General features: G+C 53.5%; 1 protein-coding gene across 10 annotated transcripts in view; it reads left to right on the top strand.

The window, feature by feature from the left end:
- ATP11A (ATPase phospholipid transporting 11A) overlaps window positions 1-18,114 on the top strand; it is a 185,047-nt gene that overhangs the window by 135,718 nt on the left and 31,215 nt on the right. For all 10 annotated transcript variants that reach the window (XM_010360082.2, XM_010360083.2, XM_010360084.2 and 7 more), the window contains exons 14-17: window positions 889-1,052; window positions 2,633-2,704; window positions 4,119-4,192; window positions 10,081-10,184. In XM_010360082.2, coding sequence (XP_010358384.1) covers window positions 889-1,052; window positions 2,633-2,704; window positions 4,119-4,192; window positions 10,081-10,184 — 414 coding nt within the window. The remainder of the gene's footprint in view (window positions 1-888; window positions 1,053-2,632; window positions 2,705-4,118; window positions 4,193-10,080; window positions 10,185-18,114) is intronic.

Here is an 18,114-nt window from a genome sequence, read left to right on the forward strand (position 1 = left end):
ACACATGCAGACAAATGCACACACTCCCTGACACCGTGTGCACACATGCTTACACGTAGACACACACACCCACTGTGTGCACACAGACACATGCACACATGTTCACACGCGGACACACACGTACTCTCACACATGCCCAGAAACCGTATGCACACACAGACACACTCACACACACACGCATGCACTCTCACACACGCCCCGAGTGCAGTGGCTCCAGATCTCAGCATCTCGGGGCAGGGCTGGGGTCCCGGGCCGACGCCATTCCTGAATTTTCCCACACACAGGGCAGCCTTGGGGATCAGGTCCCAGCCAGCTGTGGCCCTGAGCACATCTCTTCACCTTCCTGAATGCTGATTCTGCAGCTGCAGGCTCAGGATAATAGCTCCTGCTTCTTAGGGGGTTTCAGGGTGAACATTACGATGTGAGTCAACAGCAGGAGTGCCACGGTCATGTCTACTCTAACACACGCTTCGGTTAGGAGCACATCCCCATCGTGCAGGCACCGGGGCGGAGGCACAGCCGGGGTCCAGCGTGTTTGTGGATGTCTGTGTTCGCGGCACCGTGTGACTCAGTCTCCCTTCCTGGACGCTCGTGGTTGTTTGCCATTTCTGAGCGCACGCTAAGCCTCTGTGGTTTCTAAACGTGTCGGTGCTGAAGAACACACGCCCGTTTCAGTCTTCATCACCTGTCAGTTTCAGTTACCACAGAGCGCTTGAGAATGATGGAAAGCCGTAATTCCATCCCACCGTATAACCCCTCACCGCCCGCAAGCTGCCTTCGTGGCTGCGGGGACCAACCCCTCCTTCGTGTTTTCTGTCTGTGCCTGTTTCCCTGTATCTTCCGTGGATGCATAGTGATTTGTGGGCTCTGGGAACTGCTTTTTTATAGGAGCGCGAGGAGCTGTTTTTCCGGGCGCTCTGTCTCTGCCACACCGTCCAGGTGAAAGACAATGACAGCGTGGACGGCCCCAGGAAGTCTCCCGACGGGGGGACGTCCTGTGTGTACATCTCATCCTCGCCCGACGAGGTGGCGCTGGTCGAAGGTGTCCAGAGGTGCGTCTCGGGCTGAGGGTCTGCCTGGGTTTCCCGATGTGACTCAGCCCCACCCCGGCCCCAGTCAGGGACTTGCATCTGGAGGCGTCCTCAGCCCCGCCCCGTGCCTTGCACACTGAGCTCTGCTGCCTTTGCGCCCAGGTTCTGGGGACCCTGTCCCTGTATGAGCCCCTCCCACCGTGATAAGCAGCGTCTGGTCCCCGGCGCGTGAGTCTTCAGCTCTGACTTTTCATGGCTGGCTTTTCCTCCTGAGGTCTGCAGTAAGTTAGAGGTCATTCCAAATAACCACAGGCTTCGAAATATGGAAGCAGTCCTTCCTTTAACACAGATATCCCTCCTGCATCTCAGAAAACGGAAGCCCAGAGGCCCAGCGGCCTTCCCAGAGCCACAACCTGGGTGGGGCAGAGCGGAGCTGGTGCACGACCTCTCACCACCCACCTCTCAAGCAAACGCTTGGAAAAATACTTTAGACATTCCAGATACATGGATAATTTCAACTCAGGGAAGCCGTTTTCAAATCCACCCAGCTCATGACTTCTGTTCATACCGAATCTCCCCTCCCCAAAAGTAATAAAGGGACACTGCCTTCAGGGACTGAGTGTGGTGAGAATCATGTTAGCGCTTCTCCCCTAATTACAGCCATGTTTTTGTCGCTGCTAAACTAATGTGTTTTCTCCGTGCAATTTGAGTAGCAGCACAGATACGTCAGCAGTCTCACTGGGGCCCTTCATTCCATACTTAAACCCACACAGGCGTAGGTCAGGCTTCCTGGAGCTGGGTTTCTCTCTTCTTGGAACACAGTTGCCCAGGAATGCCACTGCCTTCATCACGGGTGTTAGAAGTGAGGGCAGGCTGCCCTGCCCGCCTTTGAGCCTTCTCCCTGCCCTGAAGCTTTTCCTCCAGCCCCTGCTCCCACCTGGGCTGGCCAGAGGCCTCCACTCCCATCCCCCTGGTGCCGCGATGATGGCCGCAGCTGTGCTGGGAAGCACGTCTGTCTCCCGGGTCTTCTGCTGGCCTCTCGCATCCCGAAGCCATGCTCTGTCTCGGCCATCCCAGCGGCTCCCACAAGGCCTTGAAGGTCGCTGACCCTCAGGCATGATGCACCCACGTGCTGGCTGAAGGCCTGCGCTGGGCCTTGGTTCCCCGTCGTGACTCAAGGGGCTTGGTCTGTGAGTCGCAGCCTCTCAGGGACCCTCTCCCTCTGGCATTGTGTACTCTGCTCACCAGCAACAACAGAGCCCACGAATCAGTGAGCAAAGGTGTCATCGAAGCAAGGATTGCAGGCCATGTGCCCGCCACTGTCTGCTGGAGAACAATGAATACTGACAAAGTGCCTCACTGCTGTGTACCAGGGAGGGCTGGGTTGGGTAGAAATTCTGTTGCTCTTGGAAGATTTTTTGAGATGGTAAATAAGTTCATTATGATAATTTCCTATCTTTATAATGCAGTTTATAATCTCTGTTTAACTGAAAGTATTTCTTTTTTGAAAAGAACGCTTTACCAAAATACAAAGCAGATACTCAGTGCAAGAGGAACATCAGTATCTCAGATTCACCCCATGGTTTCCCTTCGCGTTGCAGACTTGGCTTTACCTACCTGAGGCTGAAGGACAGTTACATGGAGCTATTAAACAGGGAGAACCACGTCGAAAGGTATGTGCACCTCGCCCTCAGATGTGAAGGGACTAAAGAATAAAGAATGTTCTTTATAAGGTTCTGCATTCGAGGGAAAAGACAAGTTCTCTGTGTTCTCCCACAATTCGCTTCCTCTCCTTCCCAGTGACACCCCGGGAGTGTTACCAGATGTTCTGGAGAAGTGCTGGACCGTTAGAGAAGGGCTTGGGTTCAGCCACAGGGCTGCTTCCCCTGGATGGTTTTCCTGAGATCTGACTCAATAAGCATGAATGTGCGGTCACAGTTCCAGCAAAGACACAAGATACGGTGGTGACGACCTCAAAACACCTGGATTTTAAAATTTCATTCTTAGGGAAAATAAACTCCCCAGTGGAAGGGAAAGGACAAACCCTGTGATTCGGCTCCCGGGCCCTCCGCTGGCACCGGCTGTGCCCTCCCCACAGCACGCTCGGCTTCCCGAAGTCCGGAGTGACCTGGGCCCTCCGGTGGCACCAGCTGTGCCCTCCCCACAGCACCCTCGGCTTCCCGAAGTCCGGAGTGACCTGGGCCCTCCGGTGGCACCAGCTGTGCCCTCCCCACAGCGCCCTCGGCTTCCCGAGGTCCGGAGTGACCTGGGCCCTCCGCTGGCACTGGCTGTGCCCTCCCCACAGCGCCCTGGGCTTCCCGGGGTCCGGGGTGACCCCGGCCCTCCACTGGCACCAGCTGTGCCCTCCCCACAGCGCCCTGGGCTTCCTGGGTGCTGCAAGTCACTGCTGTTGAGGCTCCGGGTTTGCAGCCGTGGAGGCGGTGAAATCGTGGACTAGATCAGGGCTCTGCCGAGGAACCCCTGGCTCCGAACTGGGCTGGCACTGTGGCCAGAGCCCCTCCTCAGCTTCCTGCTGAGTTCAAGGCCCTGAGGAGACTGAGGGGCAGCAGCAGGGGCTCCCAAACACTTCCGATGCTCCAGACGCCACACAGGTTTTCTGAGTCTTCCAGTAACAGGACGGCACCAGGCAAAACGCCAGTGTCCTTTGCTTTTTCCATGGTTTTGATCTCTTAGGGTAACGCCGGTTCATTGGCAAGGATCTGAGCTCTGACACAACTTTGAGTCTGTTCAGCAATGTTTAGGGAGGGAGTCGGTGCATAGGGAACGTAGCCTGCTTGGCAGAATGTGAGCCCATGCCCTGGGTCGGGTGTGGACATGGTGAGGAGCTGGTGCCACAGGTGCCACGGGGCCCAGACTCTGCCTCACTGGTACACCTACCACGTCCTTCAAATCCAGGCCTCTCAGGGCATCCGTGCGAGGCCAGCCCTCACCCAGCGGCCCTCGTGTGTCCCCTGAGGAGGGGCCAGGGTTGCCCCAGCCATTCTGCTGCGGAGAGCTTCGCAGTTACCAGATGGAATCGCGCGAGGACCCACGTGGACGGTGTGACCCTCTGTGTTTCTCTTTCAGGTTTGAATTGCTGGAAATTTTGAGTTTTGACTCAGTTAGAAGGAGAATGAGTGTAATTGTAAAATCCGCTACAGGTAAAATTTCTTTTTATTAAGTTATACATGGTGGTTGTGTTTTATTCTGATGACTAAATTCTACAGGACCTTTAAGGATTTAGGGTTTAGGAATGATTTGTTCTTTTTTAAAAGAATATAGACAGATCCTCTCAAAATGCGGATTTTTTATTTTTAAAAAGTGAAACATTCCTGAAATGCTGAGGAGGGAGTCCTGGGCTAAACACCCAGCACCCCTGCTCTGTCCAGCTTTTAGTGTCGCGCTGGGGCCACTTCACTGTTGAAAATTGCTTAACTGCATTTGTGAGTGTTCCCTGCCCATCCCTACCCCCACCCGCTTTTCTCCATGCAGAGCTAAATGACATAAAATGTTTTAAAATAACCATTTTCAAGGAGAAGGTAGTGTGGGTTTGCAAATGTATCTGTAATAATGTTCAAAATTGCAAAGTGAGCTTTGTTGATTGGCGGTTGCCCTAACAGTGTGTCTGTGAGAACAGCACACTCGGTTTGTGCTCTGGAAAGCTGGGATGAGCAGTGGCGGGGCGCAGTCAGGGCCCCGTGGCCGCCGTGATGTTTTGGTGACCCGCACGGGTGGGCACTCTCCTGGTCCCCCCACTCTGACCTGTGGCTGCCCCTGTCCCGGACAATTTCCTCTCCAGTCCAGGTGGACACGTCTGTGGTCCCCTGACCTCCCTGTGAGGGACTCCCGGGCACTTTGCATCCCCCATGCACAGGCAGACGACCTCGTCTCCCCCCACTCTCACCAGGTCACGCGGGACATGACACGTGCCACAGGTCACTCAACAGCGCAGCCCCTCAGGCTCCCGCCCACAGTGCTCAGGCTCGAAGGGGCGGGCGCCCCTGGCTGTTGACCGTGGACAGGCAGGGCCCATGGGCTCCGTCTGCAGGAGCCACCCCTTTGCATGGCCATCGCTTCCTAAGAGCTCCCACCCGCCGGTGCTGAGCCTCTCCCAGCGCCCCCTCTGAGGCTCTCACCCACCTTCATCGCCAGACTGTCCCTATGTGTCCCCAGAGGGCACTGCCCACACCCCCCGCAGTGGCCTCATTCCCTGCTGCCTGCAGTGCTTTCCCATAAGAAGGGCCTTTCACCCATCTGTCCTTTCCTCGGACGGCTCAGGAAGCCTCTCCCGGCCCTCAGCCCCACAGCTGCGTGTGGGACATTGCCCTGTGGTGGGGCTGTCCGTCCGTCCGTCTGCGGCCACTGGCAGCCCATACGCATCCCGAACGCAGAACCGATGCTCTTCTCAGCAACACGCTCACGTCACGCCACCTTCCACTGAATGCTCCCAAATCCTGTGCCCTTGAGAACCCAGTAGCGGAGCGGGGCTTTGTCGAGAGCTGTGGGATCTCACTCTTCATTGTTTCCTAAAACCAGACAATCCCAGGCTGCATTTAGCTCTTTGGAGAGATGCCTGGCAAACAACCAAACAGCCACTCCCTGGAACCAGACAGACTCCAGGCTGGAGAGCTTCGTGCCAGCATTTTCCTAAGACGTGCCGAGTTTCATTTTAGCACAGAGTAGATGGAGCAGGGCCTTCATCAGTGCCATCGGGCTCCCTTCTGATCAGGACCATGGTGCCTCACTTTCTAAGACCCGGAAGGAGCTGTGGGGGGGCGGTGTGGCTCTCAGTGACGCCCTATGAGTCATAGCGGCTCCGGGGTGGGCAGTAGCCCCAGGAGGGTGCTGTTGCTGCTCTGGGGGGCTGCCACCTGCCTCCGCTGGTTCCTTAGACACAGTCCCGCTGCATCACCTCTGAGACACGCCATCGAATGTGGGACGAATCCAGGCTCCACAGTGAGACGTCCACTGATGGTCACAGGACGAGGAACCATCTGTGTGTGAATGTTGCCAGGACTCCCGTGAAGACCTTCTGCCAGCTGGACCAGGGGATCAGCAGGACAGGGTCTGAGAACAGGTTCGGATGCGTGAGACTGCTGTGTTTCGGAGCCCTTCCCCCTGGCTCGGATGAGGCGCGGTCCTGAGAGTCTCAGCCACTTGGAGTTACCTGGGATAAATGCATCCTGGGTAGGAAGTTCCTGGTCCATCCCATCACGCAGTTTTCCTTGTAGAAGTCGAATCTAGCTGTTGAGCCATGGCTGGAACATGCTGCCCATGACTTGCGGGGCTGACCACAGTGCCCAAGAAGGCAAACATCAGCCAACCTGGAGCTGCCCCTGCCATGCGCTCACCCCAGAGCTGCCCCTGCATGCACTCGGCCGCCCCTGCCACCCACTCACAAAGGGTCTTTGCTGCATCCTGAATGCCCAAGACCTCGGGGCTCATGTTGTGGGCTACGCCACAGAATCTTTGTAAATAACTTCTGTTACCATCAAAAGGCTGAAGAGCCACTGGATCACTGGAAGAATCCAGGTTGGAGGCATTTGTGCCATGAGAATATCCCCATCCGCACGGGGACGCTTGTGGACCTCCTAGGGCCTCTCCGAGGACCTGAGAGCTTGCAGGAGAGACTGCCCTGCTGTCTGAAGCCAGCCGCTCGTCGGTTACTTTGAAGAGAAGTTTGAATATGTAATTAAGCAAGGTGTTCTGTAAGTGGTAATCCTCCCTGGAGAGGCACACTAATTGCACTGGAGTTCTGCCTGCTGGGCGGGGAGACGCTGCAGCCAGCTCACAGCCCGTGCTTCCTCCTGGGCTCAGCCCTGCGTGGGGGTGCGGCTGTCGGAGCCGGATCTCACTGTTGTGGGGCCGGGCAGCCCCAGCAGGGGCCTCCCATTTTCGGATGTCTGTACCTCAGTCATGTGCTTTCCTGGGATTCTCCGCAGTGGAATTTTGAGGGAGGACTTGGAAGTCACAGGCTACTTGGCTGCATCAGGCTTTCCCTTTCAAAGGGAGATGTGAAGTCTTTATCTTTGGGGGGATCCTGCGGATGCTCACTGCACCCCAGGTAAGATGCATGCAGTCCATGGAACACCGACTTGAAAGAAGAAAGGGAGAGTACGTAAGTGTATTCATCTATGAAAAAGGAAAGCAGAAAAGACGAAAGAGAAGAAGGAGAGTCCTAACCGTGCACCCTCCTAGAGCTCCTCTGGGAGCGGCTTCCTTGATGCCCTGTTTTCCAGCCATTTCGGGGACATTTGCTGTCATGCCTGGCTTTCCATGTCCTTGAGCTCGTCTCTGAGACACAGTGAGAGACCCCCCACCATGGGCTTAAACTGAGGTTCTGTAGCCCTTTCTCTTCTCCAAATGGCACTAAGCCCTTCTTGGTCCTGGAGGGGACAGCCACCAACCACGGCTGCACCCGCGACACAGCCCGGCTGTCCTGGGGACAGGATCCTGTGTGTTCGGTCGCGTCACCTGCGTGTGCACGGCTCTGCAAAACAGCTGCAAAACACAGCTGTTTTTTTGCTCTGTCCTCTGGGTTTTTTTATTCCAAGGCTGTTCCTGGCCAACTCTTCAGGCTGAAGGTGTCCTGTGTCTTACAGCGGAATTCACAAGCTGAGACAGTGGGAAAGTTAAGCCATTCACATGCTCTTGGCATGAGTTGTGAGCCATGAAACATGAATTTTCTAGTAAAAAATGTGCTGCTGACAAATGAGTGCATCATTATGTCATCTGGACCATAGTTATTCTAAACTGTATCTGATGACACCACAGCATTGGCTGGAAACCGTGGGAGTCGGGAAACGGCTCCGACATTGGCTGGGTGGTTTAACCCCTGAGCCCTGCTTTTCTGTGCTAAGCAACTGAGACTCTGTGGTCACACCTGTGCAGTTCTGCAGGGGCCCTCTGGGTTCCAGCTGTCAGCCTCAGGCTGCTCACTCCCCTGTCCCCACCATCCCCCACCTGCTTACTCTCCCATCCCCTCCAGCCTCAGCCTCCCCACCCTCCCATCCCCTCCATCCCCCACCTGCTCACTCTCCCATCCCCTCCAGCCTCAGCCTCCCCACCCTCCCATCCCCTCCATCCCCCACCTGCTCACTCTCCCATCCCCTCCAGCCTCAGCCTCCCCACTCTCCCGTCCCCTCCATCCCCTACCTGCTCTCTCTCCCATCCCCTCCATCCCCCACCTGCTCACTCTCCCATCCCCTCCAGCTTCAGCCTCCCCACTCTCCCATCCCCTCCAGCCTCAGACTCCCCACTCTCCCATCCCCTCCAGCCTCAGCCTCCCCATTCTCCTGTGCCCTCCATCCCCCACCTACTCACTGTCCCACGCCCTCCAGCCTCAGCCTCCTCCAGCCTCAGCCCTCTCCCATGTCCTCCAGCCTTTGCTCGGCACTGGTTTGCTCTGTGTATTGGCAACACCCGCATCACCAGGTGCTGTTCTCTCTGGCTGCAGGTTGGCATTCACCTCAGCCACGTGAGCGTCAGGTGTAGCCGTGTTCCCACGGCTTCCCTCTCGGTGTCTCAGGAGTTAGCGCTTCCTGGGATCCGGGAAGGAAGGCAAGGTGGACCCGTTCCTACTCCTGAGTCCTCGTCCAAGCTCCAGGCCTTGGATCCGGGCCGTCAGCCCAGGAGCGTCCCCTCCCCACGTCCCTCCCACCACCCCCCTGGGGACTGCTGCCTGCCCACCCTGGGGCCCTCTGGATTTGGTCCCCGATAGACTTCCCGAGGGACCTCAGTGTCTAGGGGTGTCAGGGCTCTGCGCCACCAGGAGCTGGGCATGGAGCTTCCTAAGCGTGCCGCTCAGGCTGCTGTGGTGCTTCTCCCACCCTGCCGTCACCGAGATGGAGTACCATGGCGTTTCCCTGCGCCCAGGCACAAACCAGCCGCCAGGCAGAGTGCCATGTGGCTTTGCAGACCAGGGGATGCTTCAGGGGCAAAGGGGGTTCTGTGTGTCGGGAGCAGGTCACATCACGGCAGAACTGTCATGGCCTTTGCTGCGTGCTGCAGTGCCTGAAAGAGAAACTCGCTTTATCCAAGGCCTGAGAAGCCTGCCCACGGCACAAGTATGTCCACAGCAAGCACAGGAGGCGTGGGAAACAAGTATGTCCACAGCAAGCACAGTGTCCCAGGAGGCGTGGGAAACAAGTATGTCCACAGCAAGCACAGTGTCCCAGGAGGCGTGGGAAACAAGTATGTCCACAGCAAGCACAGTGTCCCAGGAGGCGTGGGAAACAAGTATGTCCACAGCAAGCACAGTGTCCCAGGAGGCGTGGGAAACAAATATGTCCACAGCAAGCACAGTGTCCCAGGAGGAGTGGGAAACAAGTATGTCCACAGCAAGCACAGTGTCCCAGGAGGCGTGGGAAACAAATATGTCCACAGCAAGCACAGTGTCCCAGGAGGAGTGGGAAACAAGTATGTCCACAGCAAGTACAGTGTCTCAGGAGGCGTGGGAAACAAATATGTCCACAGCAAGGACAGTGTCCCAGGAGGCGTGGGAAACAAGTATGTCCACAGCAAGCACAGTGTCCCAGGAGGCGTGGGAAACAAGTATGTCCACAGCAAGCACAGTGTCACAGGAGGCGTGGGGAAATGACGCAGCATTTCCTGTGACTCTTCCACGTGCGGGGGTGGCCCGGCGGCCTTGCTCTGTGTGAGGACACGTGGCTCTGTGAAGGGGATTTGTGTTCACCTTCCAGCATTTCAGAAACCGTGACCCCCTTTGGGTCACCCCAGCCCCCGTCCCAAGGGCGTTTTATCCCCTTTTGTGCCTTTCCTAGAGAAAAGAGTCCCGGAGCCAAGTTCTTTTCCTGGTTCCTGGCTTTCCTGTGAGATTTCTAGGGTTGTAGGAATAAAACGAGGCTTTGGAGGTAATCTGTAGGTTTTATTTTTTCCTGACTGTAACATGTTAACCGGTCCATTAAAATCTTCTTTAAAAAGGTTTCTACACTGCTATCCTGGTTGTTTTTTAATAATGGCATAATTTAAAAAATAATCTAGTCTTCCCCATATTGTGATTAAACTCCTCGTTTTTCTCATTTTGTAGGAGAAATTTATCTGTTTTGCAAAGGAGCAGATTCTTCGATATTCCCCCGAGTGATAGAAGGCAAAGTTGACCAGATCCGAGCCAGAGTGGAGCGGAACGCGGTGGTGAGAGCCGGGCTGGGGAGGGCCTCGTGGCGGTCAGCGCCCCTGTTGTCAGGAAGGAATTCCATGTGCCACGGGTTCCTGGCTGGGAATGGCATATTGTTTCCCCTGGGGAATGTTCAGCAGTCAGCTGGGCCAGGTGCAGACGGACGGGCAGCTTCAGCCGGCATCTACCCCGAGGGGCCTCCAATGCCCAGCCAGGCGCAGGCCGTCTCCTCCCCAGCCTTGCGCAGGGTTTTATTTCGGGGTGGGTGCTAGGTTGGTTGATTGATGTTTTGGGGAGTCAGAATGAGCACGTTTGTGGTCCTTGTATTGGAGCAAAAAGGCCTTTGTCTTGACGTTTCTAGTGATTTGCTTCAAAACAAGTCAGTGCTTTCATTTTCTGTTGTGACATCACCTGTTCGGGTTTCTTTCCCTGTCTGGGTCTTAAGCCTGTACGATAAGGTTTCTTTCCACCACTTCTTGTGTAGCACTGCCCAGTGGCCCGCACACCTGAGCTTGCCACTCTGCGGGTCTGGCTTTCTCTCTTTGGGGCTGCTGCAGTAGGGGGATGGCCTGAGTGTCTCTCACAGCAGGGCCTCCCCTCCCCGTCAGACATGTGGCTGGGGTGGACACACTCCCTCCCGTCAGACACCTTAACTCCAGGTGATGCGTGACTGGGTGGACGCGCTCCCTCCCATCAGACACCCTAACGCTGGGTGACGCGTGGCTGGGTGACGCGTGGCAGGGTGACGCGTGACTGGGTGACGCGTGGCTGGGTGATGCGTGGTGGGGCGATGTGTGGCTGGGTGGACACGCTCCCTCCCGTCAGACGCCCTAACCCTGGGCGACGCGTGGCTAGGTGACGCGTGGCTGGGTGGATGCGCTCCCTCCCGTCAGACGCCCTAACACTGGGCGACGCGTGGCTAGGTGACGCGTGGCTGGGTGGATGCGCTCCCTCTGCTCTCCACGTGGCTGCTTTGTCCCACGGCGTCTGCACCCTTCTCCCGATGCCACCCTGGGGTCTTCTCCCTCACTCCAGCCCAGGGCAGCCCCTCGTCTCACACCTTCTTCATCTTTTCATGAGAAGGAAACAGTGACTGACAGGCTGTCCTCCCAGAGGTCCAAAATGACAGCTGGCCAGAATGGCTACGCACTGGGAACAAGACTTCCAAGGAAGGCTGAGCCAAGAGAACCTTGGACTAGAGGCCATAGTGCTCAGCGCTGCCTTCACTTACCATTTATGAATAAAGCAACCTTTGTCCTCACTGTCAGTCTCAACACTTGATTACTGCAGATGTCAGAGCATTAAGAATTCCTGCTGATGGACAGGAGCCCTTTCACGCGTGAGCGTGTGCTTGCAGCAGCCAGAGCGGCTCTGAACTTCGTGGAATGCTGTCAATGTGCAGATCATTCACCTTTAAGTATCTATTAAAACAACAACTAGCACTACAAAGTAGCTGCCTTGGAACCAACAGGAATCCATAAATCAGCAGCAGGTTTAGGATTGTTGAACTTCTCCAAGCGGGATCTGGAAAATAATAGCACTGACTTCCTCCAGCCACAGAGTTGCGGGACGAAAGCTGAGCAGGTTCCTCTGAGTAGCACAAGTGTCCTGCATATGGATTATGTGAATTGTGATGATTTTAAAGTCCATTTGCTGCTTGTTTCAAAAGCCTTCTTGAGATGTAATTGCCATACATTCATCTGTACATATTTAAAATGTGACAGCAACAAGGGCGTTGACACACGAATGCACACGTGGAAGCGTTGCCTGTTGGGACGGAGACACGTCCCTCACCCCAGAGACTGTCTCGCGCCCTCATACTCCCATCCCTGCCAACTCCCACTCGCTGCAGACCACCACTCCACTCGCCGTCACTACAGACTCGTGCCCACCTTCTGGAGCTTCCTATCAGCAGAATCACAAAAGGCGGCTGTTTCATCCAGCATCTTTCACTCCCATAACTGCTGAGGCTCGGCCATGTGGGCCTGTTTGTTTCTGGTGTGATGAACAGCAGCACTCATGCAGTTGCCAAGCACTAGCGGTACTAGTCCAAGTGCTGGGCACTAGCGGTACTAACCAGTCCATTTGCCAGGTGCTAGTGATACTAATCAGTCCAGTTGCCAGGCACTAGCAGTACTAATCAGTCCAGTTGCCAACCGCTAGCAGTACTAGTCCAGTTACTGGGCACTAGCCGTAGTAACCAGTCCAGTTGCCGGGCACTAGTAGTACTAGTCCAAGTGCCAGGCACCAGTGGTACTAACCAGTCCAGTTACCAGTGCTAGCAGTGCTGACCAGTCCAGTTGCCGGGCACTAGCGGTACTGACCTGTCCAGTTGCCGGCGCTAGTAGTACTAGTCCAAGTGCCAGGCACCAGCGGTACTAACCAGGCCAGTTTCCAGGTGCTAGTGGTACTAGTCCAGTTGCTGGGCCCTAGTGGTACTAACCAGTCCAGTTGCCGGACACTAGTGATACCAGTCCAGTTTCTGGGCACTGGCACTACTAGTCCAGTTACTGGGCACTAGCAGTACTAACCAGTCCAGTTGCTGGGCACTAGCAGTACTAACCAGTTTAGTTACGAGGCGCTAGCAGTACTAACCAGTCCAGTTGCCAGCACTAATGGTGCTGACCACTCCAGTTGCCGGTACTAGCGGTACTAACCAGTCCAGTTACCAGGCACTAGCGGTACTATTCAGTCCAGTTGCCAGGACTAGTGGCACTAACCAGTTGCTGGCACTAGCGGTACTAACCAGTCCAGTTGCTGACACTAGTGTTACTAACCAGTCCAGTTGCTGACACTAGCAGTACTAACCAGTCCAGTTGCCGGCACTAGCGGTACTAACCAGTCCAGTTGCTGGCACTAGCAGTACTAACCAGTCCAGTTGCCGGCACTAGCAGTACTAACCAGTCCAGTTGCCGGCACCAGCAGTGCTAGTTCATTTGCCGAGCACTTGCAGTACTGGTTTTTTCTACGGACGGGCCCGTTTCTTGATTCTTCTGCCTGTTGGCGGACATGGATTGTTTCCAGTTGGGGCTGTTGCGGAAGCAGCTGCTGGAGGTCGCCTGCTCTGCGTGTCTGGGCTGGGCTGATGTGACCTTTTTTCCTGGGGACCCTGCTGTCACAGCGTCTGCATTTCTCTGTCCACAGCTTCCCTTTTCTGGCTGCTTTTCAGGTGTTTCGTGATGGGATGCCTTTGTGGGGTGATGTTGTGTGTCTTTGCTCAGCAGTCTTGAGCATCTTGGATCTGTGGAGTTGCATCAAGTTTAAAATTTTTCAGCAATTATTCTACAGATATTTTTCTTCCCCACTCCGTTTCAGCAGTTCCAGTGATCCACGTACTCGACTCCCGGATGTTTTCTCATTGCTTACGAAGGCTTCTCCCTTGAAGCTTTTCCACGTGTCGTTAGAGACAGTTTCTGTTGCCACGTCATGAGTCTTTTCCATGCAGCGTCTAACCTGTCAGCGCCCCACGCAGGACACCCCTCCCCTCAGACGTCGGAGTTTTCATGTCTAGAAATTCCGCCAGCATGTTTTGTATCCTCATTCCCCTGCTTAATGTGGGGCATGTGTGATCCAGTGGCGGTGACTGTTTAATCCTCCTCGCTAATGGATGGGGCGTGTGTGATCCGGTGGCAGTGACTGTTTAAATCCTCCTCGCTAATGGCACCCCTGCTGCCAGCTCTGGGCCAGCCACAGCAGTTGCACAGTCCCCTTGTTTGGGGCAGGGACGGTGCGCCTGCATGCTGGTGGCCTGTGAGCTTTGTTGGATTCTGGGTATCGTGGTCCTCCTGGAGATCTTAAATCTTGTTCTGGGGTGCAGCTGTTCCTTTCTGTTCCTTTCAGGCCACGCCTTCATGATGTTCAGCAGATCCACAGCAGTGCCTGCCCTGGGTGGTGCTCCCCAGGCTGCCAGGCCCCAAGCGCTGTGCCTGGCGAGTGGCCATGCCTCCTGGCAGCAGGCTGTCCCACCCTCCTCCTCCTGGCTTGTTCCTGGCCTCCAGGAGCTTCCTCACAACTGCAGGTGCTTGAGGGGCCATCCACAGCCTCTGGCATCCACTCATCCTGGGAATTCTGATACTTGTTCCCTTGATGCCCAGGTCCGCCCCATAACTCAGAATTCACCGGCTCCGGCTTCATTCCCCTGCCCAAGCCTCGGCCTGGAAGCTCTCCGGGTAGTGAGCTGGGTCTGGGCAGTGAGCTGGGCACTTGAAGGGCCCCCTCGGTTGGCAGCATTTTATTTTGAAATAATTACAGATTTAGGGGAAGTGACAATAAGTAAAGAGACAGTCCAGAGGGGCCTGTGTGTCCTTCGAGTCCAGTTGATTTCTCCTTTCGGTGGCTGTGCTTGCTGTCAGCGCATGTCGAGGAAACCGCTGTGAAATCCAAGATGATGAAGATTGGCCACTGCTGTGTGTTTTTCTATAAGTTGTCTAGTTTTAGCTCTTGAATTTAGGAGTGTAGTCCTTGTTTGGCTAATTTTTACATCTTTTGTAAAGGGAGGGTCCTACTTGATTCCCCTGTGTATGGTTATCCAGTTTTCCTGGCACCGTTTGGTGAAGACTCTCCTCTCCCACTGAGTGATCCTGACACCCTTGCTGGAAAGCGTTTGACCACTTACCTGGCGGTTTATTTCTGGGCTCTCTGTTCCATCCCATTCTCTCTACATCTGTCTTTATCCCAGTTCCTGCTGTTTTGATTACTGTCAGTTTCTATCAGGCTTTGAAACCAGGATGTGTGAGTCTTTCAGATTTGTTCTTCTTCTATAAAATGGTTTGGCTATTCTGAGATTTAATAGGAATTTTAGGATGGGCTTTTTCATTTGTGCAGAAAATGCCACTGGGGGCCAGGTACGGTGGCTCATACTTGTAATTCCAGCACTTTGGGAGGCTGAGGCAGAAGGATCACTTGAGGCCAGAAGTTTGAGACCAGCCTGGGAAGCATAGCAAGACCCTGTCTCTACAAATCATACACAAGGAAAATCAGCCAGGGGTGGTGGCACAGATCTGTGGTCCTAGCTACCAGGCAGGATGAGGTAGAAGGATTGCTTGAGCACAGAAGTTTAAAGCAGCAATGAGCCATGATGGCACCACTGCATGTTACCATGGGCAACTGAGTAAGACCCTGTCTCAAAAAAAAGAAACAGAGGAAGGGCGGGAGGGAGGAGCCATTGGGATGTTGATAGGGATTTCGTTTAATCAGTAGATCACTTTGGGTAGCGTTGCCATCTTAACAATCTTCCAATCCATGAACATGGGATATCTTTCCATTTATTTAGGTATTTTATCATTTATTTCAGCAAACTTTGGTATTTTTCAGCCTCGAGTCTTTCACTTCCTTGGTTAAATTTATTCCTAAGTATTTTATTCTTGTTGATGTTACTATAAGTGAATTTTTTAAAAGTTTCCTCTTCATATTTTTCATTGGTAGTGTATAGAAATGCCACTAGTTTTCATGTGTTGACTTTGTACCGTGCTTCTTTGCTGAATTCAGTTAGCCTGGGGGCACATTCTTCATGGTCTTCTAGATATAGGATCATGTCATCTGCAAATGGAGAGGCCTTAGAAAGACATCCTTTCTAATGTGGAAACTTTCTTTTTCTCTTTATATCCTGATCCTCTCACTAGAGCATCTAATACTCTGTTGAATAGAAGTGGCAAAAGCATCTCCCTGTCTTGTTCCTGATCCTATGGAAAAGCTTTCAGTCCTTCACTGTGGAGGGTGATGTTAGCTGTAGGTTTTTCTTTTTTTTTTTTCTTTTTTTTTTTTTTTTGAGACAGAGTTTTGCTCTTGTTGCCCAGGCTGGAGTGCAATGGCGCGATCTCAGCTCACTGCAACCTCTGCCTCCTGGATTTAAGCAATTTTTTTGCCTCACCCTCCTGAGTAGCTGGGATTACAGGCATGCACCACCACACCTGGCTAATTTTTGTATTTTTGGTAGAGAGGGGGTTTCACCACACTGGCCAAGCTGGTCTTGAATTCCTCACCTCAGGTGATCCGCCCACCTCAGCCTCCCAAAGTGCTGGGATTAGAGGCATGAGTCACCGCGCCCAGCTGGGTTTTTCACTTAAGTGGTTTTTACCACGTTGAGGAGGTTTCTTCTCTACCCAGTTTATTAAGGGATTTTATCACCAAAAGGGGCTGGATTTTTTTCAGATGCCTTTTCTGTATCAGTTGAGATGATCATGTGGGATTTTCCCTTTCATTCTATTAAAGTCATATATTGCGTTGACTTTCATATGCTGACTCACTTTTGCATTCCTGGAATAAACCCCACCTGGTCGTGGTGTATGATCCTTTTAGTGTGCCATTGGATTCAGTTTGCTAGTATTTTGTTGAGGATATTTGCATCTATATTTCTAAGGGATATTGTTCTACAGTTTTCTTGTAGTGTATTTATCTGGTTTTGTTTTATGTGCTGTGTCCATGGTTTTTGTAGTACTTAGCAGGAGGAATAGATAAAAGTATTTCTTGGCCAGGTGCTGTGGCTCAAGCCTGTAATCCCAGCACTTTGGGAGGCCGAGACGGGCGGATCACGAGGTCAGGAGATCGAGACCATCCTGGCTAACACGGTGAAACCCCGTCTCTACTAAAAAATACAAAAAACTAGCCGGGCAAGGTGGCGGGTGCCTGTAGTCCCAGCTACTCGGGAGGCTGAGGCGGGAGAATGGCGCAAACCCGGGAGGCGGAGTTTGCAGTGAGCTGAGATCCGGCCACTGCACTCCAGTTTGGGCGACACAGCGAGACTCCGTCTCAAAAAAAAAAAAAAAAAAAAAAAAAGGGATTTCTCTTCTGTGTTTCCACAAGAGAAAGTCCCTGATTGACTTTTAAAAGCAGAAACATTTATTTCCAAAAGCTTCTGCTTACCACTCACAGCAACCTAAGTTCTGGGGCCACTCTGGGTTATCCTATAAAACCATTTTCTTTTTTTTTTTTTTTTTTTTGAGAAGGAGTCTCGCTCTGTCACCCAGGCTGGAGTGCAGTGGCCAGATCTCAGCTCACTGCAAACTCCGCCTCCCGGGTTTACGCCATTCTCCTGCCTCAGCCTCCCGAGTAGCTGGGACTACACCATTTTCTTGTTATGCAGTTTTTCTGGTTTCAGACTGAAGCTGTGTATCTTGTATGTTTTATTGCCTCTTAGGAAAAGTCAGAGAATTCGTTGTGCAATTCGCATTTATGTCTCCAGTCTGTAACTTGATGACCAGGTGCACAAAAGGTCTAATTTCAACCACTTATTTATTCAGCAAAAGTTGTTGGGTTTGGGCTGTGTGCTAGGGATTCAGTGATGAAGTCAGACGCAGCGTCCACAGCCAGGGAACCCAGCGCCTAACAATAGAGGCAAACCCATGAGCAGAAAGCCGCAAGGTGGTGTGCTCAGCAGGAGGTGAGGCTGGGGCGGCTGAGCGGTGTTTGTTCAGGGCTGCTTTCCTCTGAGACAGGTCCACTGCCTTCTCACTTATTCTTGACCAGGAGACAATATCTGGAGGATGGGAAGGAAGGAGTTTAAGAGTGTTCCTAGCGAACAGGGCTCAGGCACGCATAGACCCTGTCTTGTGTTCTCACTTCTTCAACTCCCCCTTTCCCCTTCTGGCTTTTGAGAGCTCAAGGGCCATGAGAGCCATCGACCCAGTGTCAGTTCTGTCCTTCACACGAATTAAGAGGTCTGGAACTGGTGATCAATACGAGCCTTCCCTGAGAGTTAGGGGACGCTTCATCCATAGAATGGGAAACATGATTAAACTCTTAAAAACCAGCATTCTCCCAGATTTTAAAATGGTTATTTGGGAGGATTGTGGTTCTTTTGCTATCAGTAGGGCTGGGGCTGAAGGAGCAGGGAAAAGGGAAGGGAAACACCCTAGATCATCCGGTAAACCTCTGTGACGGTCGCCCTCAGCAGCCTTGACTGACGGAATGAAGAGGTTCATCTGAGAACCACCCCGTTGTGGCTGCTTC

This window comes from Rhinopithecus roxellana, chromosome 18 (genome assembly GCF_007565055.1).
Source record: "Rhinopithecus roxellana isolate Shanxi Qingling chromosome 18, ASM756505v1, whole genome shotgun sequence".
In the NCBI taxonomy this organism is placed as follows: domain Eukaryota; kingdom Metazoa; phylum Chordata; class Mammalia; order Primates; family Cercopithecidae; genus Rhinopithecus; species Rhinopithecus roxellana.